General features: G+C 40.0%; 1 protein-coding gene across 2 annotated transcripts in view; it reads right to left on the reverse strand.

The window, feature by feature from the left end:
• The window catches only part of LOC311304838 (NLR family CARD domain-containing protein 3-like), a gene marked incomplete at its 3' end in the record, with an annotated part of 50,443 nt that overhangs the window by 14,708 nt on the left and 8,608 nt on the right, over positions 1-27,127 (reverse strand). Inside the window, exon 3 of one of the 2 annotated variants that reach the window (XM_084432166.1) lies at positions 12,528-14,435. In XM_084432166.1, coding sequence (XP_084288292.1) covers positions 12,528-14,435 — 1,908 coding nt within the window. Of the gene's footprint in view, positions 1-12,523; positions 14,436-27,127 lie in introns of those variants that run through there. The other variant, XM_084432167.1, reaches the window with a different exon arrangement.

The following is a 27,127-nucleotide window of genomic DNA, read 5'->3' on the forward strand; positions in this document are numbered from 1 at the left end:
CAATGAGGACGCGGTCATATTTAGGCATAATTTCAGCCAGGAAGACAGAAAAATAATTTATAAAGTCCTTGTTGTATTTGGGAGGCCGATAGACCACTGCACATAATACTGTATGAGAACGACCCAGCTCAAATAAACTCAGGTCAAAACTGCCGAAGGATGATGGTAAAGATAGCTGTTTACATTTATAGATTGTCTTATAAGCAGTTGCTATTCCAATCATGAGGTAAAAGTTCAGAAAAAACACTGGACTCACCAACACTCAACCATGTCTCAGTCACACAGAGAAAATCCAATCCCCAAGAGGTGAAGAAATCCTTTAGGATAAAAGATTTGTTTGCTAGTGATCTAGCAGTTACTAGGCCAATCTGGCAGGAGCCGGCGGGTCTACAGTGCTGTCTTTCCAAGAAACTCGGCACAGAGGCCGCAGGTCTCGCAGGTTCACCCCACACCAGCGGGGGCGAGGAGAGCAAGGGGTGCGGGCCTGAAACACCTCATACGGGCCGACGACAGGTACCAGCCAGGCGTCGACAGGGTCCAACGATCGGCGAGAAATAAAAAGACGAGGCACCGCTCGATACTTGGTCCAGGAAGCCATGGAAAAGTTGCGCCAGGCAAGCCTTCATCCTCACCAGCCGTCCACTGTGTTTACATCGGCGACGATGCCGCTTACACCGGTGATGTAAAGCCGTAAAACGGCAGAGGTAAGCTGGGATCTCAGATAGGAGCGGGGGCAATGTCTTTTGTTCACCATGCTCAAACTTAACAGAAAATCAAAGATCCAGTTAAGTTTGGCGCTCATACACCAGTAAAGAATCAACATTTTGAACAACGAGTGACACAAACAGCACAAACACACACAGTGACTGCAGGATAAAATGGCAGGCCACACACACTGATGTCATCTTGTTCCTCAAACCAGCATAAACCGATATAAAAGGTCAATAATATGGTGCGAAATCAAAATGCTAATTATTACCATATTTCCTGGGATTTCCCTGTTATCAAGAATTATATGCACATTGCCCTACAAGATATTTTTAAACATGTAAATGCGTTTATCCACTTGGAAGAGCATCTTCAAAAAGCTGTTTTTGCTGAACAAAAACACAGTCTCAGAGTGGAGAAGAAAAATATGTTTATACAGATTAATATGGTCGCAGCCTAAAACTGAGTAAACAAGTCATCCACTCTTCGAGGCGTGCGCTTGTCTACAAAATCAAAGCTGTAAAAGGAGTGATCGATTCCTTGCCTCCAAATATGATTTGATTTGTTGTGCCAGCAGCGGTGGCGAAAAATGGTAACGAAACAGACACACAGTTGTCATGGCAACAACTACAGTTCAATGCAATATGAAACCTGCCACAACAGGTTTAAAACAGAGTTTAACTTGCATTGCAATGAACTCTGATCTGCAAATGAACCACATTGAACTATATTTGTACTACAGTGACCTGCAGTTACATTTTGGGAAGGTGATTAGACTGAACTACATCTGTACTGCAGTCCATCTACATCAGACTACATGTAGTTTTACTTTACTGCAGTGTTTTCAGAGGTAGCTCTTTATTATCTATCTCATAGTTTAGAAGTAGGCTAAATTTGTTCTCTCTCATATAGGAATAATTATTAAGGGGTCATAAGACATCAAGTTTTCCTAATTCTTTTGACATATAAGAGGTCTTTGTACCATTGAAATATCCTGCAAGTTTCACAGCTTAATTTAAGCTGTGAAACTTGCAGGATAAGCCTGGCTTAAAACGTCCTCAAAAAAAAAAAAAAAAAAGAATGTATTTAACCAATCTCCAAAAATGGCTTGTTAGAATATTGATGTCACATGGGCAAATACATTTGCATATGAGTACCAAGACTTCAACAAATAGTTTTACATCATTGCACTATAGGCCCCGCCCACTGGTGATCAGTTACTTTGATGTTTCCTGTTCAAACAGAGTCTCTGTACAGACTCCAGAAAGACTCCAGCGTCAGAAACAACTGGATGGTTTATTTTTAATGGCATCCCGGATCACACTAGAGGATTATGTGTTTGTTTGGAGTATTTGACTGCAGACTGTTTTGTAAATGAGGCACAGTGTAAGAGAGAGTTTGGAAAGAAACCAATGCGCAAATATCAAGGAGCAATTGTATTGAATCTGACAGCAGCAAGATCTCAGAGAGAAAACACATTTCATAAAAAATGTAAGCAGTTTAATAATTCTTTGTCTATAAATTACCATTTTATATGGGTGTTTTCAAAAACACAAGGGGGCATTGATACTTTTTCCTATGTAGTGACATTAGCAAATTATAACACTAGTGTTTTCTGAGAGACGCCCCTTGAAAACGGATAATCTGAGATGCATCTGAGACGCATCTCTCTGTAGGCAAGGGCGTGGTGAGCTCGTACCTGCTAACATCACAGGGTACCACAACTTCAAAAAAGGAAAATTCAACTGCAGTAGCCACCGTTCAACCTGAAGAGGGCAGCACTCAGACGTTTTTACACCATATATTGTACAATTAAAACAACAAAAAATTAACTTGAATAAATGAACAGCATTAATTAAGCCCCAGTCTTACAGATCATTAACTAAAAAAAGTTGTTTTAGGGTTTAGTTACCCTTTAAGAAGGACCTTTTTTTATGAATTTTTTTAATTGACGCAACCCATATTGACCCGTCATATTTACATGCAGACAAGTCAAGCCAAACATAAGAATACTTATATGCTATACAACGGGGCTAAATGCGCATTTGACTTTATTCTACTTTAAACCACTAGATAGCACAAAAATACAGCTCAGCACTTTTCTTAACAATCGCTTTTGATGATGCACTTGATCCTTGACTCGATCGCAACGCAAAGTTGATTCTACACTAATTTGATTTAGCTATATATATAGGGATGCAAATTAAGAATGAAAAATTATCAGTAAATAACAAACAAGCTAAAATAAAATAATTTAAAGTGAAACTGAAGGTAACTGGGGTTGGGCTCACGTAGCCTTACTCTCTCATTCGAATCCAAATGTTTCCATATTCGCGATGTATTTGGATGCTAAACTATTATTTATTATAGGCTTCGTACTTCACTAGCTTTCAAATATCGACGGAGAAAATAATCCTCTTCACATGCGCAGAAACACCACAGTGGAGCGGTGCTCACGCTGAATGGCACGAATGGTGTTACTGACTATTTAAACTGAGCAGTGTAATTTCTTATATGTTAGGTTGACCATTTTATTTTGATAATGAACAGGCTGCGATGTCATGTTTGCAATGCTAGAATATGCTGTGTGCGCGTGTAACGAGTGTTATATTTATTTATTAATTTCACTCAAGATCTCTCCCTTTGTTATTATCATTTGTTATATTTATATACTCATTTATTATTCTGGAATATATTATTCTTTTAATATTTCATTTAATTTATTCTTTTAATGTTGATTTCTTTTATTTGAGATGTCATGTTTCTATGGTTATATGGTGATTTTTCAGTATTGCTAAATATGGCGCGTGGCTCCTTTAATACTTATGTTTCGGTTCTGGTTGCTCTCCTTCAGTTCACGATAAGCGCGACTTAAAGGTTGTATCAGTGATTTCAGGCCCCAACATTTGTTTATCACATTCATCTAATCTTTCCGGAACACTATTTGTTTTGGTTTTGAGTGGTTGGTGAAACCAATTGTTTTTGTGTGCAGATCTCAGAGCCTAGGCTGCCTACAGAGACGCGTTTTTTTGACTGCATGCTTTTGGGGCGGGCAGCTAGCGGATCGTTAGGAAAGATTAGATGAATGTGATAAAAAAAATTTGGGCCTGAAATCACTGATACAACCTTTAAAGGGTCATGAAACCCTAAACCAAATTTTCTGAGATTTTAACAGAGGTATGTGTGTTGAACACCATTGAAGACAATGTTAGCATCTGTTAGATTTAATAGTAGGGGGAAAATGATTAAATTTGAGTTTTTTCCCCGCTATTTTCATCTTCCGGGTTTAAAATCTTCATCGTGTCCACGTCATAGGCAGAGACGTGGCAGAGCACTATAGTACTTTGATGACTCATCGGTGTCTCATAATTATTCATGTGACTGAGTTTTCTTATCCAATGAGAAGAAACTTGCTCTTAATTATTCATGACACTACGTGGATCTTTCCAATGACAGACATGTCAAACTGTGATATCGCGTAGTAGATGAGAGAGGCAATGATGGGACGCGCGTTTGTTTACGTGGTGCAAAAGTTCCAGTGCATCTGTCCCCGCGATGCTGCCAAGGCTGGACTAACCCTAACCCTAACTGATTCTGCCAAGGCTGGACTAACCCTAACCCTAACTGATTCTGCCAGGGCTAGACTAACCCTAACAATCAACCACGGACACATCTAAACTGTGTGTGTGTAGCAACCATTCAACTGGAGAATGGTGGACTTAAGCCATGTACACCAATGCAGGTTTCGTCTTGCGAGTGATGCGGTCCCGAGGACTTTTCTATCGCTTCAGAGGTGTGTGTGTGTCTGTCTAAAATGTAACCCTGACCGTTTTACATGCCTTTTGTTAAATAATCACTCATTATTAAAATTTAGATATTTTGATAATACCTCAATTGTATGGAACGTATGCTTAATTTGTGCAAATTTCTATGTCACTGTCCATCTTTATTATGTGGGTTTAAGGAGCGCGTAGATCTAGGCTGTGTACGGAACAAAATGTATTATTTTCAAATATATGCATTTATAGTGTGTATATAAACAAATATATATTTTATAATGACATCATTATACATATACATGTACATTTATATGTTTTAAACACAATTATGATTACTGTAGTGTAGGCTAATATATGTAGCAGGGCATTCAGTTACTTTTGAAAGGACAAACATAAGGTGTCAGAGTATTTCATTAGACTTTAACTTTGCCAGCTATAAAAAAATCTAGCATTTCCTCACGTTTTACCACTGATTTTTAGTGACAGTCGATATCCACTGGCGATGACAATGTATGGAATATTATATTAAGAGATTATCCACAAAAAACAAACAAAAAAACAATAGGCCTAACGTTATACCTTTAAAAGCACAGATTTGTCTGTCATGGCACAATGCTTTAAGTCAGAAGTCCAGCGCGTGAACAAATGAAACTGTCCAGTTCGCCTTACGTTCATCATTAGTTACAGGACAGACCCACTGATACCTTTTTCCCATTCAGATATCTGGAGAGATGAGTGAGCTCAACATGTTTTTATAAAACTGCGCATTACGCCTGTTTATGGCGCATGTTCTCGAAACGGTCGCTATGGGGAAAAAAGACGCTAACATGCAATCACGCACAATTGATCTTGTGAAATTGATTTCATTAATTACTATTAGTATTATTCACGCTGAAAAATCCTTATTTGTTTATTTAACTATTTAACCCCCCCCCTCCCTCCCTTTGAGCCAGACCATAGTTTATGAGCCACACTCATTAAATAAATAAGTAAGTATATACATAAATCATACACACTGATTGTCAGTATTTGTGTGTTTGAGATATTAAATGCACCCAGTATATGTGAAAAATATGATAGAAATGAAAAATGTCTGCTTTTTCAACACGTCTCCTCCACCTGCGTGCACTTCTCATCAGCTCTGGGACGCTGGAGAAATCGCCCCAGAGAGGCGGGTCTGTGGAACAGCTTAGCCAATTGCTGATTTAAGATATAAATGTTTGACATAAATTGTAGCCAGTCAGCGAGCTCAAATCTAGTCAGCTATGGGCGATTCTGTTAGCACCCCAAGCTGTGCGCACCCGCGATTTGTTGCTTTCCGTGATTACTTTTTAAAACAACGGGGACAGATCCGGCATGGACAGTTACCGGAGTGAGGGAAGTGAGTTCAATTTCAAATGCAAATGGAAAGTTTGTGCAATTTGTTTGTTTTTGTGTAAGAATGCCTCAGCCTTGTAATATGGCATTAAATAATTACTGACTTTTTCACAGAGCACTGGTATCATGCAGTTTGTGTTAAATTGTGGTTAATAATAATAATTATTATTATTATTTTTATTTATATAGTGCCTTTTCAACGCCCAAGGTCGCTTTACAAATATAATATAAAGGCAGTGGTTCTCAAACTGGGGTACGTGAGGTGACAGAAGGGGGTGCGGGAACAAAATGCTGAATTTTTGCCGTTCCTTTAATACTACCTCACCTTAAAATGAGATCTAAACTGAGCATGCATTTCTCTCAGGTAAAATGCTGTAAATACATGACATCCGATCAAATTACCTCATCTTTTGCGGTCAAAACTTTCTGCATTTAAGCAGCGTGTAGGCTATATGACAGGTCTCGTGCAGATTGCTGCATTGGCAAATCGCACTATACTGCCGTTCTCGACAATGTACGTTACCTTTGGAAAAGTAGGGATTTAGCACTTACTAGCATGAAGAACAAATATAGACACAGGCTGTGCATGGAGATCGATATAAGAATCAAACTCTCTTCAATACAAAGACATACCCTGTGTGAGTTTCTGTGTTTAATGATGATCACATTATATGAAGATCCACACGATTGCAAATGTGACATTGATTTTATACAACAGTTCAACAAACGAAATATTAAAGGTGCATTGCGCAACATTTCATGTTAAAAATACCCGTTTTTCTAACCCATGCATGCTTAAACAATTGCCTGATGGGCTGAATGAGCCCTTCTATGATCACTGCGATTGCCTCTATAATCCTGTACAGTAAAATAAATAAGAGGGATTCGGGTCGGAATCGACTGGGCGTGACGTCATGCGCGTTCAAACTCACCTGGCTATGTCTGGCAGGTTTGTGTATTCGCCGCCATTATCCGCATCAGCGAAGACAACTCAAGCGACTTTTGCAAAAGTAGAAGTTGGATTCAAAGAGACCGGCTTCTAGTTCATCCCAAACCCCAACGCAAACTCCACGTAACCGCGTGCACAACTCTGGTTGCAGTTTCGCGTGTCGCCAGAAGGGGGCATAGTTCTGCAACAAATTACAACAAAATAATAGCTCCAACGAAAGCCACAGCAGAACTGCAGCACACAGCAATGATTGTGAACGAATCTGCGGTTTTGAACGAATCATTAGAGTCAATGATTCAATGATTAATTCATAAATACAGCCACTTGCTTCATTTCTGAATGAATGACTCGATGACTCTCCACCACCTACTGGCGGTTTTAATTTAATATTTAAAAGCATCACTTCGTTTTTACCATCATTGCATATTTCTCTATTGAACATTTATTATGAACATTTATTATTTAAAGCATTATTTATTTTATAAAGGTATTTGTAAAGGTAAAAATGCACTGGAAAAATCGATTTAAGGGGGCAAATATTGTCCCTTACTGAAAAAGGTGTGACTGAAGAGTGTGGATACGCAGAAGGATGTTAAAAGCCTCATGGGGTACATCTGTAAAATGTTTGAGGACTGGGTTAAAGAATAGAACAAAATAAACATCAACATCAAAGCACAATACACATATCAAGGGCAGAAAGTAGGCCCAAAAACGACTTCCTGCTCAGCTACTGTTCGGACGCTCTTGCTTACTGCTCCGCGCTTTGCTCTATCGCTTTTACATTTTATCTCCTATATTTTTATATTTTATTTCCTTTTATCACCTAATTTTATCTTCAGCAAACAGCACAGTGCTCAGACAACAAAGTTTGGATTACTACAAAAACGCAGAATTCTTTTACCCGACCAGCTTACATTCCGGGAAAGGAAAACACAACTGCCTACATTCAGGATAAGAGAGAAAATGCCTCTTCAGGTTCAAGAATCTACTTGCTGCACTAACTGCCACAGACTTTTACAAAGGATTGCAGTTCTTGAAACAAAGTTACTTACGGGACCACCAAACCAGACGGAGCACACAACAGAGCTTCGTCATGGACAGCCTCAGCATATAGCCGGTGAGTCCCATGAAACTAGTGCTCCTCGACAGGTAGAGAAACAAGCCGATCGACTTACAAATAGATGGCACATACAGGGAGCGAAACCCAAAGGCACTCGAGACATCAGATTGTCACGAGCCTCACATATTGCCGCAGTAGCATGCTCTACCCCAGATACAGCTCTGACAAGAATTGCAAACACTGGTCTGCTACCACTGCCTATACATCTTGAGAACAGATTTGAAGTACTAATGAATGTAAATGAGGAATCCCCAAATGTGATGAATGTGATCGAACACAGACTGAATGGGCCAGTAGCTAACACTGATGCTAACTGGCGCTCAAGGTCGAGCAGACAGCGGCACTCAGCTCAGAGCGCAGCCGGGCCCAGGACTCTGATAGTGGGGGACTCCATAATCAGAAACATTAGCAGCAGGGATACAACTACGTGCTGCCTTCCACAAGCAACAACTTCTGATATAAACAGGGAACTTCAGAACATTGTGATGAAACATAAGACTGCAAATCGACTCATCATTCATGTGGGGAAGAATGATATTCATAAAGAGCAGTCAGAACTCCTTAAGAAGGATTTCAATGAACTTTTTGAAACACTTAAAAGACTGAAAGTTCAAACATTCATCAGTGGACCACTCCCAGCAAGAGGAACAAACAGGTTTTCACGGTTGCTTGGGCTTAATACATGGCTGCAAAAAACCTGCAATATAAAAGGAGTAAACTTCATTGACAATTTCAATCTTTTCTGGAGTCAGAGACAACTGTTTCATCGGGATGGCCATCACCCAAACAAACTTGGTTCAAGAGTGTTAAAGGACAATATCTACTTCTCCCTCAATCATCCTTCTGCAATGTGTGCCAATCCACTCAATGTAAACGGCACACACACACCTGGACACAGTATGAATGACCACGGGACTTCACTTCAGCAGCAAAATGGACATGCGGTTGACATATCACACAAGGACAATGATAACACCACTCCGCCACAACAACCTCTGCTCACGGACTCAATCTCAGCTGAGCCCTGCCCACAGAGCTCACCACAGACAGACATAGTAGAACTGCTCCAAGATTCAGCACCCAAGGACGACTTCCTGCAAAACAGCCAGGGAAGCCAGGACAGCATATCACAGCCTCCTATAACACCAGAGCAACAGCCCCTTTCACCAGACACCTTTTCCCTCTCCCCAGCAACGCCACTACTGTGCTTCTCACAGAAAATGGAAGAACTGGTGTATGCTGGAACCAAACTATCCCACTCTTTTGCTGCAAGCCCCCAGATACCAACCAAAAAACGACAGGCACCACTACCACCAAAGCCTGCGGGCCCAGCTCGCCCTCCCCCTCCTGTGAGAGCTCTTCGGCCTCTGCCACAACGCCAGGGCCCACACCCTCCTCCTTCTGCTCGAGGTGAACCAAAAACAGCTGATACCAGCTCTCAGTGATATGTGTCGGGTGGCCGCTCTGATAACAGTAACTTTCTCAAATGTTTACAAAACAAGCGGGAACCCAGTGTGCCTGTATCTTTCTCTATTGCTGTTCTGTTACAAGATAGAAAGTCTAAGGCCTTCAATAGCCGTACAGCAAACCCATCTAATCTGCTGCCTATTACATGTGAAAGTAAGATTGATGTGGGGACAAAAAGTAAGACTGTTAAGTTAGCACTTTTAAACATTCGTTCACTTAAAAATAAATCACTTCTAGTTAACGACTTAATAACCACAAACAACCTAGATTTTATGCTTCTAAATGAAACCTGGCTAGAAGACAGCTACAGTGCAACAATCCTCAATGAAGCAGCCCCTCCTAACTTTACTTTTATGAGTGTCTGCAGAGCTGTTAAGAGAGGTGGGGGTCTAGCTGCTCTTTTTAAAGATATCTATCAATGTAAGCAAATATCATTTGGGAATTATCCTTCTTTCGAATATCTGGGTATTGTGTTAAAAGGTGCTCCACGCATTTTACTCATCATTATTTACAGGCCTCCAAAATACTCTCCAGCCTTCGCTGAGGACTTTACAGAACTGTTATCAACAATTACCTCAGAGTTTGACTGTTTTACCATTGCTGGAGATTTTAACATTCACATAGATAATGCAGAAAACAATATGGCAAAAGAAATCAAAACTGTTTTAAAAACTTTTGATCTGACTCAGCATGTACATGGACCCACACACAATCGTGGACACACTTTAGATTTACTTATCAGTAAGGGTCTAAACATTTCATCGATTGTTAAGGATGTAGCACTGTCTGATCATTTCTGTATTTTCTTTGATATATTGATCTCTCCTGCCATTGAAGCTAGATCTGTGTCTGTCAAGAAGAGATGCTTAAATGAGAACACTAGTGTCCTATTTATGAAGGCTATATCCTTAACACCAAGCATATCTGCTGACTCTGTTGATTTTCTCCTTGATTCTTTTAACTCAAAAGTTAAAAGTGTATTTGATGATATTGCTCCTGTTAAACTCAGGAAGAAGAGTGGCAGACAAAAAGCACCTTGGAGAAACTCAACAGCAGTGCAAAATATGAAAAGACAATGCAGAAAAGCAGAGCGCATGTGGCGGAAGACAAAACTTGTAGTCCATTATAACATCTACAAAGACGGCCTTCATGCTTTCAATATGGAACTAGGCAAAGCTAGACAGACTTTCTTCTCAAATATTATAAACAGCAATTTAAACAACACACGCACTCTTTTTGCTACTGTAGAGAGACTGACAAACCCCCCAAGCCAGATTCCCAGTGAAATGCTCTCAGACAGCAAGTGCAGTGAGTTTGCTTCTTTCTTCTCTGAGAAAATCAATAATATCAGAAAGGTGATCAGCACATCCTTGAGTTGCACTGGGGTCAGACAGATCAGACCACCTGAGAAAGTAGTTACTATGTCTGACTTCAAAGAAATTAATGGCAACATTTTGGAAGAAACCGTACAGCACCTTAAAACATCAACCTGCGCTCTTGACACACTTCCCACATCATTTTTCAAAAGTGTGTTAAACAGTTTAAAAGCAGATCTTCTAGATGTGGTAAATGCTTCACTTCTCTCTGGGAGTTTTCCAAACTCCCTGAAAACTGCAGTTGTCAAGCCCCTCCTGAAAAAGAGCAATCTAGATAAGACCATATTAAGCAACTATAGGCCGATCTCAAATCTTCCTTTCATAGGCAAGATCATTGAAAAAGTTGTCTTCAATCAGCTGAACAAATTCTTGAGCTTGAATGGATCCTTTGACCATTTTCAATCTGGTTTCCGACAAAACTGAAGTCATTGCGTTTGGAAACAAAGATGAAGTTCTCAAGGTGAATGCATACCTTCACTCTAGGGCTCAAACAACTAAACATCAAGTCAGGAATCTTGGTGTGACACTAGAGTCAGACCTTAGTTTCAGTAGTCATGTCAAAGCAATAACTAAATCAGCATACTATCATCTGAGAAATATTGCAAGAATTAGATGCTTTGTTTCCAGACAAGACTTAGAGAAACTTGTTCATGCTTTCATCACCAGCAGGGTGGATTATTGTAATGGACTCCTCACTGGACTTCCCAAAAAGACCATAAGACAGTTGCAGCTCATTCAGAACGCTGCCGCCAGGATTCTGAGCAGAACCAGAAAATATGAACATATCACACCAGTCCTCAGGTCTTTACACTGGCTCCCAGTTAAATTTAGGATTGATTTTAAAGTATTATTACTGGTATATAAATCATTCAATGGCCTAGGACCTCAATACATAGCAGATATGCTCACTGAATATAAACCCAACAGATCACTCAGATCATTAGGATCATATCAGCTAGAAATACCAAGGGTTCACTCTAAGCATGGCGAGTCCGCTTTTAGCTATTATGCCAGCCGCAGCTGGAACCAGCTTCCGGAAGAGATCAGATGTGCTCCTACAGTAATCACATTCAAATCCAGACTCAAAACACATCTGTTTAGCTATGCATTTACTGAATGAGCACTGTGCCAATGTTCGTCCGACTGTTTGTACTGTACTGTATTTTATTTTATTTTTCTAAACTGTTTTAATTATTCTTATTTCTTTTATTATTTTAATTTCTTCTATGTAAAGCACTTTGAATTGCCATTGTGTATGAAATGTGCTATATAAATAAACTTGCCTTGCCTAATGTTCAGAGGTTACTCACAAACAAAGAGGGATTCAAACAAATAGCATATCAATAACAATGTAGAATTTATAGGCTGTGAGCTGAAGAGAATAATATACATATAAAATATGTGTTTTTGATGGAGAGAAGGGTGGATGCTAGACGGATGTCTTGAGGAAGAGCATTCCACAACCTCGGAGCCACTACACTAAAGACTCCCATGGTTACCAGACTATTGAAACCGACTGAAAATGACACAGCCCCACCTAAGATATTTTTCACCAGCCGCCACTGGTTTATGTAATATACGGGACAAATTGCGTCCTGTATTGGTTTGATACGGGACGCATCATTTTACCTTTAAATACGGGACGATTGCGTATTCTACGGGACGAGTGGCAACCCTAGTCATGACCCCTTTAAAGATGCAAGGTGCATTATTATAAAGGATTCTTTAGCTATTAATGATTAAACACTCACAGAGCTTTTCTGCAGTTGACCACAGCTGGTACCAGTCTTCTTCTGCCCTCTTCTGATGTGTTGTATTTCATGGGGTTCAGCTCATCCAGCGGCTCCTCTGAGATCTGAAGCATGTAGGAGATTATAGAGCAGTGAGGCGGAGAGAGAAACTCCTCTGAGTGTTTGTCTGATTTCACAAACTCCTGAATCTCTCTGGACAGAGTCTGATCTTTCACTTCCAGCAGACAGAGGAACAGATTGATGGATTGATCAGCTGAGGGAGGATTAATATTCTGCTCATCTTTGATCTCCTGTTGAATGTACTGTGTGGTTCTCCTGATGATCTCTGAGCTGTTCTCTGTGTGTGTCAGTAGATCCTGTAAGAGTCTCTGATTAGACTCCAGTGAGACGCCCAGCAGGAACCGCAGGAATAGATCCAGCCGTCCATTCTCACTCTTGAGGGCTTTATCTACTGCTGATGTCAGTAGATCATACAGAGGGTCAGATCTGTAAAATCTGAATTTATCCAGAAGCTGTAGCGGTTCCTTGTTCTTGATCATAAATGAGTAAAACAGATAGAAAGCAGCGAGAAACTCCTGGACGCTCAGATGAATGAAGCTGTAGACTTTCCTCTGATGAATCACAGATTCCTCCTTAAAGATCTCAGTGCAAATCCCAGAATACACTGAGGCGTCAGAGACGTCTATGCCGCTCTCTCTCAGGTCCTCCTCATAGAACATCACATTGCCCTCCAACAGCTGATGGAAAGCCACTTCAGCAAGTTTCACAATCACTTCTCTGTTGGACTGCAGGAGTTTCTCTGGATCTCTCTCTTCATACTTCTGATTCCTCATGTTGATCTGAATCAGCAGGAAGTGGATGTACATTTCAGTCCGAGTTTGAGGGATTTCTGCACTCAGATCTTCTTCCAGGAGCTTCTGAAGCACAGTGGAGGAGATCCAGCAGAAGACGGGTATGTGGCACATGATGTGGAGACTTCTTGCTCTTCTGATGTGTGAGATGATTCTGCTGGCTTGATGCTCGTCACTGATTCTCTTCCTGAAATATTCCTCCTTCTGAGGATCATTGAATCCCTGAATCTCTGTCAGACGGTGGATGTATTTGGAGGGGATCTGATTGGCTGCTGCTGGTCTGGAGGTGATCCAGATGAGAGCCGAGGGAAGCAGATCTCCTTTAATGAGCTTTGACATCAACACACCCACTGATGAAGTCTCAGGCCCATCAGAAACCTCATTTGACATCAACACACCCACTGATGAAGTCTCAGTCACATCAGAAACTTCCTGAGCGTCTGAAAACATCAGTGTGATTCTGCTTTCATCCAGACCATCAAAGATGAACACAACTTTACACTCCTCATAAATCTTTGAGTCCAGATCTTGAAGTTCAGGATGAAAGTCCAGCAGAAGTCTGTGAAGACTGTACTGATGATCTCGGATCAAGTTCAGCTCTCGAAATGGAAGCACAAACATGAAATCTACATCCTGATTGGCTTTTCCCTCGGCCCAGTCCAGAATGAACTTCTGCACAGAGACGGTTTTCCCGATTCCAGCGATGCCTTTAGTGAGAACAGTCTTGATCTGCTCTTTCTCCTCGCGTCCTGGTTCAGGAGAGGCTTTAAAGATGTCATTGCAGTCGATTGGAGTGTCTTGTGAGTGTCGTGTTCTGGCTGTTTTCTCCATCTGTAAAACCTCATGTTCTTCATTCACTCCTCCTCTCTCTCCCTCTATGATGTAGAGCTGTGTGTAGATCCTGTTCAGGAGTGTTTCATTCTCTTGGAGTTTCAGTCCCTCAAATAATCTCTCATACTTGTTCTTCATGCTGGTTTTGTGCTGGCCTTTGACTCTCTGTAGTTCATCATTCACTGGTTGAGGAGAATCTCCAGTCTGATCATCTCTATCCACTACTCTGCTGAAACAACAAACATGGGGGAAAAAAGAAGATGATTTGATTAAAATAAATTATTTGAAGCTATAAATAAAATTAAAATATAATGAATAAATACAGATGTCAATCTGTATAATTAATGTGTTACATTTCAGTTTCAGTTAAAAAGTTAGTTTTCCATCACAGCTGAAGGTGACAGAGACCAGGAACAAACTCACTAACATCACATCAAAACCTTCATCCTCAATCTGACACCAGAGATTCTGTTAGACAATAAGTTTCTTATATCTGGACATCGAGATCAAAGTTCATTTTCCATCACTGAATGTTTGTCCACAGATTTGAGGTGAAATCAGAAATAAAAAACGAACTCATCTCTCTGTGTGCATTCAGTGCAATATATATCATATATTAAAACAATTAATATTAAAGATCTGGCTAATCTGGAAAGAGAAATCAGAAAGAGGGAATCAGAGAAGATGTAAAAGACCACACATGAAGGCTTGAGATATATAACAAGATTGAAATATAGGTATAATGATAAACTGTCTAAGAAGGTTGAGTTTAGATTGTTCAGGGCAGAAATATTGTGAATCTGCTGATAAATCGGGCAAGCTTCTGACGAACTATATTAAACACAGAGAAACGTCTGCGCTAATTCCTGCTATTCAGTCACTGGAGGAATAATTGTTACTAAGCCAGAGGATATTAATGAAGTTTTTAGACATTTTTATTTGGATTTATTAGGGGTGTAAAAATGAATAGTTTCTCCGATGCATCGCTGTGGCGAGCACGACGAGGTGGATAATGAGCGACACGTGCGCGACGCACCGGTCTTGCATCTCTCACGGAGGAGCGGAAGCATAAAAGGAGGAGCGACGACAGTGGTGAGCGAGAGAAGAACAGGCCTGGACTTGTGTTGTGTTTTTGTTTCTGTTTTATTGAGACAGAAGCCCCTCACGGACGACTGCTGTCACAATAAAACAGGAACAAAAACACTCATTATCACTCACGCCACCGGCCTCGCGCCGTCCTCCCACGGCCCTCGACCTCGTCGTGCTCGCCACAATCGCGATGCAGACGAGGACGATTCGGTATCGGTTCAGTAATAGACCATAACCGATTATAATGTAGCCTACTGATGCTTTTCTGACGTCATTTGTTGTGTACATGCTTTCCCATATGAAAAAAACCTGCATGGTTCATATACAGCAACCATATATCTTCCTTACTTAAATCGGCCAGAATTACCTTCTGTGTTTCATATAAGGCCAATATATGTCCTATACAAAATCAGACCGATTATGGCCACTTTCATACTAAATAGCACACATACAACTTGTAGGGGATTTTTGCGTTGTATATGAATACTGTTAAAAGACTTATATGAGTTTTACATGACAAAAGTATGCAAATGTGTATGGTATTAGTAGAAATATATAAAACTCATATAAAATTCATATATAAATCATTTAAAGTTCTTATATTGAATCATATGCTAGTCAAATTAAAGTCATATAGAATTTATACACGTTTTGTGTCATTTGTTTATATGTTTCATACAGATTTCATGTTTTGATGACCAACATCTGATTCACTTATATGCAGTTGGCAGATTTTTAAAGGGATACTCCACTTTAAAATGAAAGTTCTGTCATCATATACTCACCCTCATGTTGTTTCAATCCTTTATGAGTTTCTTTCTCCTGCTGAACAGAAAGGAAGATATTTAGAAGAATATCAGTAACCAGACAGTTTTTGGTCTAATTGACTTCCATAGTATATTTTTTTCCTACTATGGAAGTCAATGAGACCAGAAACTGTCTGGTTACTGATATTCTTCTAAATATCTTCCTTTCTGTTCAGCAGAAGAAAGAAACTCATAAAGGATTGAAACAACATGAGGGTGAGTATATGATGACAGAATTTTCATTTTAAAGTGAAGTAGGCTATCCCTTTAAATTGTACAGTGCAGAAGCCGGTTCAAGGATTACTAGCTGTCAGAATATCACTGACCTTTATGAAGACTGTTAATTTTCCTACAGGATTTGAAAGAGCAGAATAAAGCAATGACATTGTAAGACACATTAATTGTATTCACATTAATTGTGAACTGTCTGGGCCTGTTGTTTGTGAACAAATCATAACATATTATTGCAAATGAACAAAGTTGAGTCAAATATGTTTCTAGAACAGTGATTAAAATGTTGAAAATTGGCTGGAATATGTTTTTCTATATGAACTCTGGTGGTGATGCACTCTAAAAACTTTTAATATGATTTGTGTTTGGTGAAACATTTTTACACTTAGAATATTAATTAGATTTTTAAGCAGTGAAATAAATTACATACATTTACTCAGTTAATACAGTGTAAATAAAACTAATTAAATAGATCTGAGTAACTGCATTTGGTACATTAACAAATAAAATTGAGTAGAAATAATTGGGGGGGGGGGACATTTAAAAACAAATATTTATGAGTAATATTAACTGTGTTTATATGCCAGTAATATAAACTTTTTTATTCCCTCTAAACCTTTGTAAAAATATTCCATACAACCACCAGTATAACTAAGTTACATGACATTGGCCTTTATTGTCGATGAGTAGCCTACAGTAATACAGCATATTTTATACTATTTTTAACATATATACAATATTGCCTACATTTAAACTCATGTAAGAAACATTTTCGAAGTAAAACTTAAACATTTAGGCCTAAACATTCAAGTGTAATCAACCGGTCTGTTATCCAGTATCCACCGGATCAGCGCTGGTTCCCATGCCGGAGATGGACTCGCCTCTGCGGTGAAACCTCTAACTTTAAGCCTTGTTTATACTTTCGCCTGGCTCCGCAGCGCGAGTCTCCGCAGACTGCGCGCGCACCTCCCGAAACGGACGAGGCGTTTATACTTGACGCGCTCGCCGTTGTACTATTCTTTGAAACGATAGGGGGCGACTCGAGTAATTGTGCTCTAAACCACCAGGAATCAGCAGTGAGAAGAAGAAAGCTATACACACGTGACAATGTTTATTTTAGTACCAATACCACACCACAAAAAGAATCGTGTAAAACCCAGTAAACCCTGAGATTATTACTCGTGACAATAAAACAAAATATATGTATACTAGAATGTGTAAAAAACATAACTAAATCAACGATCTCCTTCATATTTTCTAATTTCACTAAACATTTCATTAAGTTTCGTGAACATTTTTATTAAACATGGACCTTTATGTTCATTAAAAATACTATTTATGCTATTGTATGCTCATTTTTTAAATGTAAGCAACTCATTTATACTGCAAACTGGGTGCTGGTGTGGTGAGAAGTTCGAGCTCGGCCAGATTCGGCTCGAAGGCGTTCATCTTCGGTGCGGCGCCGCGCGCAGAGGTGTAAAAAGTACTCAAAAATGTTACTCAAGTGAAAGTACAAGTACTGAGGGAAAATTTTACTCAATTAAAAGTAAAAGTATCTGGCCAGAATCGTACTCGAGTAAAAGTAAAAAAGTACCACATTAAAATTGTACTTGAGTATTAAAGAAGTAAAAGTAACAGCAATAATGTAAACTAGAGATTCTTGTTTAAGCTTTTAATCTCTAAAATCATGAAGTGAATGAACCACATACAAGGTTTTATCCTGCTTTAGAACTGTTTGTATTTAATTGTATTTATTTATCAAACTATAAGACTACTATCTAATGCCAGTATGCAACATTTTTTAAACAATCCACTAAACATGCTTTTACCACTAAAAGAAAAGAATTCGCTAAGGTACGGCCACGGGTGCTCTTGATCCTGTGGCTGATTTTGGACTGTGTTCGCAGCTGAATCACGTTCTTCCTCCATTTTCTTCCACTGATTGACCATAGACAGTATAAGAAATGGACACAGCGACCCCATAGATTTCAACAGAGAAAAGTGAAGCAAATTAGAAGCACTCACTTCCTGATGGCTGAGCGTACTGCGCAGACTCAAACTGAGCTTGATGGCGTAGATGTGACGTGAGCAACCTGTCTGACCGTTGTAAGTCTTCTAGTAGCTGTGCCAAGAGAAATCTAACTTGCAGAAAACAGAGAGTGTGAGTAGGAGCTGTCCATGAGCTAGGAGCAGGAGCAACTTTATGACTCTCTATGGGCTTCTCCCTTGACTTTATGCCTCCACGTCCCCCCAATTGACTGTGAGCTTCTCCTCCTGTCTATACGGTAATTTCCAGAGAGTCGCGTGGTTATCATGCAATTGTTAGCCTATTTTTACAAAAACTGCTTCTAAGGGGCCATAATGTAAGATACAAGGTAATGGAGCCTTTTATACATTTTCGTGTTTCTTTAAAAATAAATAATGGACAAATGGAGTCTTTAAACGTCTCAGATGTAAAGTTATTCGCTGTCAAAGTGATGCCAAAATGAATGGGAGTCAATGGAATGCTAACAGCAGGTGATGGCTCGTTAGCCAATGGCGGCCCCCGGGGGTGGTACGCTTTTAGGCTGCTGGATTGACCCATAGACAGTATATAAACTGGACACAGCAACCCCATTGGATTCAACGGAGACAAGTAAAGTCAATTAGAAGCACTCACTTCCTGGGGGTCGAGCGTACTGCGCAGACTCAAACTGAGCTTGATGGCGTAGATGTGACGTGAGCAACCCGTCTGTCTTCTAGTAGCTGTGCCGAGAGAAATCTGAATCACTCCCTTCCGAAACTCGCAGAGACGGAGAGTGTGAGTAGGAGGTGTCCATGAGCTAGGAGCAGGAGAAACTTTTGCTAAGTATTCTGATTAATTATTTTGTCATTTTGCCTCGACGTCCCCCCGATTGCCCGCGAGCTTCTCCTCCTGTCCATACGGTAATCTCTCTACTGTGCGACAGAGAGTCGCGTGGTTATGACGCAATCGTTAGCCTATTTTTACAAAAACTGCTTCTACGGGGCCATAACATAAGATACAAGGTAATGGAGCCTTTTATACATTTTCTTGTTTCTTTAGAAATAAATAGTGGACAAATGGAGTCTTTAAACGCCTCAGATGTAAAGTTATTCGCTGTCAAAGTGACGCCAAAATGAATGGGAGTCAATGGGATGCTAACAGCAGGTGATGGTCCGCTAATCAATGGCGGCGTCCGGGGAGGCTTCAATAAAATATGAAACAGTGCCCCCCTGGATTGACCCCCTGTGATTGACTGTTATAATTTCTCTCATTTCCAGGTCAAGGTGCTGTGCGTTGTGGTAATAGATGCGACATGATGTCACTTCCAAATGACCAATGAACATGTCTGACCAATTTGGTGAAATGTGAAACCGAATCTCATTGGCAGAATAAATGACATTTAAATTAAACAGCATCAGCACAATTCAATTGGTTTGGTAATAGCAAGGGAAAATAGAATGAAGTGATCTCCAAAAAATAAGTACTTTTTGACTATAAATAGAATTGTAAGGAGTAAAAAGTACTTTTTTTTCTTAAAAAATGTAATTAAGTAAAAGTAAAAGTACTGATTTTTAATTGTACTCAAGTAAAGTAAAAATCCCCCAAAATAATACTTAAGTACAGTAATCAAGTAAAATTACTCAAGTATTTTACACCTCTGGCCGCGCGCGTTGTTACAAAAAATGTCGCGCACACCGCCAGCCGAAATTGGGTCTTGCGAACCCAACGCGCACGACCGCCCACACCGCAATGACATCATTTTTGCCGCGCGCACCTTCGCGCTCGTGCGGACGCGTCGAGTATAAACCAGGCTTTAAGGCCTCATTATACTTCTGCGTCGGACATACGCCGGAGCCTATACGCCGTAGGCAACGTGTTGGTTTTAATTTATACTTCTGTGTCGTTGTCCGCGTTGACGCGCACCTGGGGAGCATGAAACCCCGAGGGAGGGTTTCTGGCAGACCAATCACAGCGCTTGTGTCCGCGTAGAATTGACGCGTTGTTACATTTTTGGAGAGGTGCACGTCAGGGTACGCCGAAGGGTACGCGCGCTACACACAGCCTACGACGTAGCTACGGCGGCAGTTCGACGCAGAAGTATAAAACAGGCTTTAGACCGCCGTCCTGCGTCACCCACAGCCGAAAGATGCTGCGACGCGACTGACTCTATAACCTGCCAATAAACAAACAGTGCACAGTTCTGAGGACATTTTATCATCCAAATTAGTTATATTCATTATCTTTAGGAATATAGTCGTGTGTTTTTTTATGCAAGGCGTTAATCATGCGAAAAGAGAGGCGCGATTTATTTTAATCATCAAATAAAATGATTTAAAGCACATTAATAATTATACAGATAGAATAAAACATGCACACACCTGAATTTCACAGAGGAAATGCACCAATTCTGCGACGCTGAGAAGAGAAGAGGAGAACTGTTCTGGAGAATTCTGGTAGAATTTGCGTATCTACCCCGAATTGATAAAATAAAATTCTGAATCAAAACTATAAGGAAACACCAGTAATTTGTTTAGGCTTGGTTTGCAGGGAATTCCAAACCTGCACACATATATTCAAACGCACATAACTATAGAACCCATTCTTAATGCGCATCTGAACGCCATCAGCGTTTCTCACAGGTTCGCGTTTAAAGTCTGTGTAGAGAGAATGGTGTCGTCTTGGCGGCCCTAATTTAAAAACAAATGATCGTTGCGACGGAAGCGAATCAATCAAAACTAACTTTAGCTGGAAAATAACTTTATTAAAGAACCACTATAAAGCCAAAACAATCTTATGTTAAATTATACATTTATCTCTGTAAAGCTGCTTTGAGACAATCTACATTGTTAAAAGCGCTATATAAATGAAAATGACTTGACTTGGAGACTGGAGAGAGTTCAAACAGCGCGCGCTCACTCAACCGTTGAGCTGTCGTCATGTCAGAGTGGAGGGGGGAGGGGTGCATTGTTTTAATTGAGTAAACTTAATTTCTTATGCGTGTTAAATATTAATAATATTGATTTTATTTAAGTAATATTTGTGGTTCTTGAAACAGATCAGTTTAATTATCCATTCTCAAATATGGTGATGGAAATTTCACAAATATATTAGCTCAGTGTATTTTAAATAAATAATTGGTTAGTCAAATACTAAATTATTTTAGTGAAAAACTTCAAACTTAAATATAACTGTAAATTTCAGACAAAATTAATTGTTGGAGTTTTAGTCAATTATTTCGGTATGTTCATCTCAAACTATCAAGTAAATGATATTCAGAGATTTTATTAAGTGAATAAAGTTAATTATTGCTGTGATATTTACTAAGCCACTGAATTATTTTTTTGATTTTTTAGAATTTATTTTTTATTTTACCCATAAGAAACACTTCGACATTTAGGAAAGTTTTATGTTTGTAGGTTAAGAATAGAGCTGTTGTATACCATACAGTAGCCTACGTGTGATAAAGTTTAGAGAAATTGTCACAAATGAAAATGAAATCTGGTGATGCAGGATTTAAAATGAAAACTATTGATATGTGAAATATGCAACTGTATCTTGTAGAACACACTCTAATAAATAATTTTGTAATTAAAATGTGTGCTTGTGTAGTTTAAATGTTGTGTTTCATCTAAGGCTGATTATACAGTATATACAGTAACCATGATTGACTACAGGCATAGGGCTGGACTTAGGACAAGATAAGAACAAGCATGAGTGAAGTACAGCCTTATACTGACTGGTAAACTGCACTGTGTTTTATACACATCCATGCTGGACATTCATATTAAATTAGCATTATTTTCCTATGTTTTTACATCATGAAAATCTATATGGCTTCAGTTGTATGTAGGACATATATGACATAATATGATTAAAAATACACTAATATTATACAATTTATATATGTGGTTTTTGCAGCATATATGTCCCTTAAAATATTCTGTTGGAACTAGGGCTGGGCGATATGGCCTAAAAATAAAATCTCCGATTTAATTTTTTTTAATTCGATTTACGATTTTTTTTCGATTTTCCCCCCTACTTATTAAGGAAAGCAATAAGTACAAACGGCAGACAACTTAAAGCAAATTTTGCTTTTATTTAATCAAATTTAGCAAAACAAATGTAACCCCCATTTCTGGGATGAATAATAAATAAATGAACACCCTCTTGGAATAAAAGTCCCAGCTGTGTTTTTAGTCACACTTTGTAGTCTAGACTAAAAGGAGACAAACATTCACCTTGAGAGTAGCACCTTTTTCTAAAGCATTAACAATACATTCAAAACTGAGGAAAACTAGACGGTGACATTTTTCATTGTATCTTCTAGCCCAAACAATGCAACAACATACAGGGATACATGGCCTGAACATGCACTGCATCTTACTCTTAGCAGAATTACATTTTTCAAACCAAAAACAGAAAAAATACTTTGCATAGAATTTTAAATAATAACATAAAGAGGCAACACCTCTGTCTTGGGTAAAATACTAATGTAAACAAATTTAGCAGAGTACAAAATGTGCAAAATAAATAATACATCACCTCCAACTGAGATTGATAAAGTGCAAACTTTGCTTAAAAAAAATAAACCGTGCCATTTGTGTCCCTGAATGTATGAACAGGAAAGAAAAATCACATTTTGGTTGAGGTGCAGGACATGAGATATGTGCTTAAGTTGCTGTCAATAACATTTAAACATTTTTGGCAAGGAAAATCAGCCTGTCCACTGCCTCTGGCTTGAGGCAAGCTCTGCTGCATGTGACAACTCCTCCCCCCACACTGAAAAGCCTCTCAGATGGGGCACTTGTTGCAGGGATACTGAGGTATTTCTTGGCCAGGTGACTGAGCCTTGAGAAGTTGGATTCGTTGCTCTTCCACCACTGCAGTGGATCAGTGTCAGGGTCTGCCTCTGGCAAGAGCAGATAGGTTGCCAGTTCAGTCTCTATTTTAGCTTCTTCCGACTGGTCAGAGGTTGGCACAACAACACTCTTCTTGAAGAAGGTTGCTGAGGTCTTTTTCCTCTTGGAGTCTGGCTGAGGCCTTGGCTCTTCCTGGTCCACCTGCACAACTGGACCAGGCTGTGGTGTGCTTTTGTCAGCGGGGAAGGACAGAAGTTCACGGACAGCTCTTCTTTTGACTTGCTCCACCTTGTCTGGGTCGATGTAGGATGTCCGGAACCTTGGATCCATCAGAGAGGCCATGTCCAAGAGCTCATCCTTGACAGGATCACTGTATTTGTCAACAAGGTATCCCAGTATGTTCCTTTTGATTGTTTTGGTAAGCTCCGTGTCATTGTCCTCAGGCTGCAAAAGACTGGTTTTGAACAGATGGATAACAGGCTTGATGTATGAGACACTGACATACATCTCACCTGATAGCGCATCCGTAAAGTCTTGGAGTGCTTTAACCGCCTTGTTTACTGACTCCAAAACATCGATGTCTTGCCAAGAGGGCACAAGATGGCGGCTTTTAACATCAGACCCCAGGACACGGGCTATAGCCTTCTCCTGTTCCAGGAATCGCTCGATCATCTTTTGGCGGGAGCCCCATCTGGTTGGGGATTCTGTTGTTAGCTGATGAGGGGGAAGGCCAAGCTCTGACTGAGCTACACCCAGCTCTCTTCTTTTCTTCCAGCTGTAGGAAAAAGCAGCGATTATCTTTTTGCATACTCCAATGGCACTATCTATGCGGGGATCCTTAACACCATTCTCTGTATGATAAAGAATAAAAAACAAAGACATACATCACTATTGGGGACTTCAATAAATATCAGTCTACATCCATCTAAAAATGATTTATTTTCTTCTGTATTTCAAAACTTTGTCATTCCAAAACTCAGATACACAAATAGAATTTTTGTTTACTATAGGCATATGTGCAGTTTGTGGAGAAATTTGAATCCATTTTATAAAATAATCCATTCGACTGTCACTTTATGAATCAAATACAGATCAAATAGGCATGCCATATTAAAACATTCTTGCCGAGGTTTTTTTTTTTTTTTTTGGCTAGGGTTGGGTGATATATCACATGACATTGTTTTGCGCGTCTCGTCAGTAAAGCCGGTTCCTTGATTAGTAGTAAATCGCCATCACCTGCTGTCAAATGGAGCGGCATTTACTACACAAAGCCGTAGTTCACTGATGGCTCAGCTTGTCAGTGAACTACGGCTCATAAATCATAAAGATTAATAAATACAGCACTTAAACTTTTTAAACGGTGGATGAACCGCAGTCAAGTAGTCAGACACTCGTCTTTTCCTAGTCGAGTCAGCTTGACTAAATGTTGGGTTGGCTGACTGAAAAAAAAAAAGAAGAAGAAAAAAACAACCTCCTCTAGCACTGCATGGCAGCACCTGTGTCCGACGGGACTCACAGCAATCTAACCAGCACTTATCCATGCTGGACCTTCCTATTTGATTTCTTGCTTGTGTTGTTCTCCTAGATGTAAGTCGCTTTGTAAAAAAGCGTCTGCTAAATGACAGTAGTAGTAGTAGTAGTAGTATTACGAAAAGACAAGCGTCATCTAGCTTGACTGCGGTTTGGATGAGGATAATATGTGCTCTGTCAATTTTATCTTTTACTTATTTTAATTTATTATTGTTTTTTTTTATTTAATATTTTAATATTTTAAATATTTTTATTTAATAATATTTTAATATTTTACTTACTTATTGTTAGACTTACCAATAGCGTTGTGTAGTTTGTGTCCAAAGCACTGGAGGTTTGGCCATCCGTTCACTCTCAGGGCTTTAATCATGTTGGTGCCGCTGTCAGTTGTCATGCAGCATAGACGATCTTCAGACAGGTTTCAGCAGTCGAGAGCGTCTCTCAGTCCCTTGGCAACAAGTTCACCGGTGTGGTCCTCAGGAAAGTATGACGTTTGGAGGGAAATACTCCGCAAATCCCACGCATTGTTAATGAAATGCACCGTTAAACTCATATAAGGTTGCATAGTCCGACTGGACCACATGTCGGTTGTTGCCGAATAAAAGGACAGCTCCTCCAGTTCTCTGCTGACTTTCTTTCGTGTGTTGTTGTACAGCTGGGGCAAGGTGACTTCACTGAAGTACTTGCGGCTTGGTAGCTCATATCTGGGGTCTAAGGTTTTAATCAAATTAATAAACCCCGTCTTCTCCACGGTATATATGGGTACCATGTCTTTGGCTATGTGCAAAGCGACCGCTTCGGTGATTGTTCTCCACCGTGCCCCTTTCCTGTCATATGCGGTGCCGTGTGCAAAGGATTCGGCTACAGTTAGCTGTTTTTTAGCTAAGGTTTGTTGGTCACTGCGGGTTTGTTCGTCTCGGAGAGACTGGCATTTTTCGTATTCGGCTGGATGTCTCTGTTTCAGGTGTTGGAATAGGTTTGTGGTGCTGCTGCCTTTGACTGCGATGGGCTTTAGGCAAATGTTGCAGCGTGGGGTCTCTTGCTCCACGTCTGTCGCAGCAAACCCATACCAGTTCCAAACAACAGATGATTTTATTCCTTTCTTGGGAACAAACTTCCCACTCTCACCGGTAGCCATGTTGTCGCTTGCTTTTGCTGTTTCGCGTGTGCTATGATGTTGTTGTCGCTTGCCATACTGCTATGTGAAACTAACGCTGCGGAAGCTCCAGGGAGCCAAAAATGCGCTGTTACACAAAAACTCGATTTACTTATTTTTTAAATCGCCCGCAACAAAAAATTCGAATTAATTCATTAAATCGATTTTTCGCCCAGGCCTAGTTGGAACATATAAGAATCACAGGAGTTTTTAGCAAACCTTTTCCATATGGGTTGTTGCGATAGCATACAATGGCAGAGGGAGGAGAGACGCGAGTGCGAGAAATTTTAAATGCTCCAACTACTTTAAAAGCCGACATCTGGGCACATTTCGGCTTTTATGAACAACCTGGTAAGCGCGACCTGCAGAAGACACGCGCTGTGTGCGCTCATGTCAAGCACAAATAGAATATGCAGGAGGTAATACCACTAACTTGATAAACCACGTTAGCCGTTTTCACCCCGAGCTGTTAACGCCTGGCAGAGTCTGACTTCTTTAGAGATGCGCGGATGAGCTCCAACGTCACCCGAATCCGTAGCCAAAAATAATCATCCACCCGCCCCAATCATTTTCTCTGATTTAAGTATCCGCACCCGATGGTCAAATTACAATTATTCTGTGTTGTTACTGTCAGACTCTGTAAATGAAGGCAAAGGATCCAGTTGCGAGTGAAAACAGAATGTTTATTAAACAATGCAGGAAAATAGATAAAGATGCTGGTCAGTCGTCGTGGGCAGAGAAGATGTAGAGCTCAGTAACTCAGGGACGCATTGGGCAAATAATCCAGGCGACTCAGATGATCCTCAGGAACCCAGAAAGCGAAAGGCAAGAACCAGGAACAAAGTCTCAAGAACCGCAAACACGGAGAGTAATCCAGGAGAACTCACAAAACGATCTGGCAAAGACAGGACGAAATCACAGACTATAAATAGGCCAATCATGAAACTCAGCTGCCGCTGATCTGCTCATCAGATAATGAGCCACACCCACCACACGCAAACATACACACAACATAGCGAGGGCGAGTCAGTGAACCCATGAACCGTGTCAGTTACGCGTGATTATAAATGGATGATCATCACCTTCAACAGCGGACTCGGCGACGGTTGATGCGCCCATCTTTAATGGTAACATAATACACTGATTAATGAGTGCTGCTTTTAAATGAACATTTCTTTAAAACAAAATTTATTTGACAGATTTCCTTTTCTTAATGGCATAAACAAGCTTTACTCCCTTGAA

Source organism: Rutilus rutilus, assembly GCF_951802725.1.
Source record: "Rutilus rutilus genome assembly, chromosome: 15".
NCBI lineage: Eukaryota > Metazoa > Chordata > Actinopteri > Cypriniformes > Leuciscidae > Rutilus > Rutilus rutilus.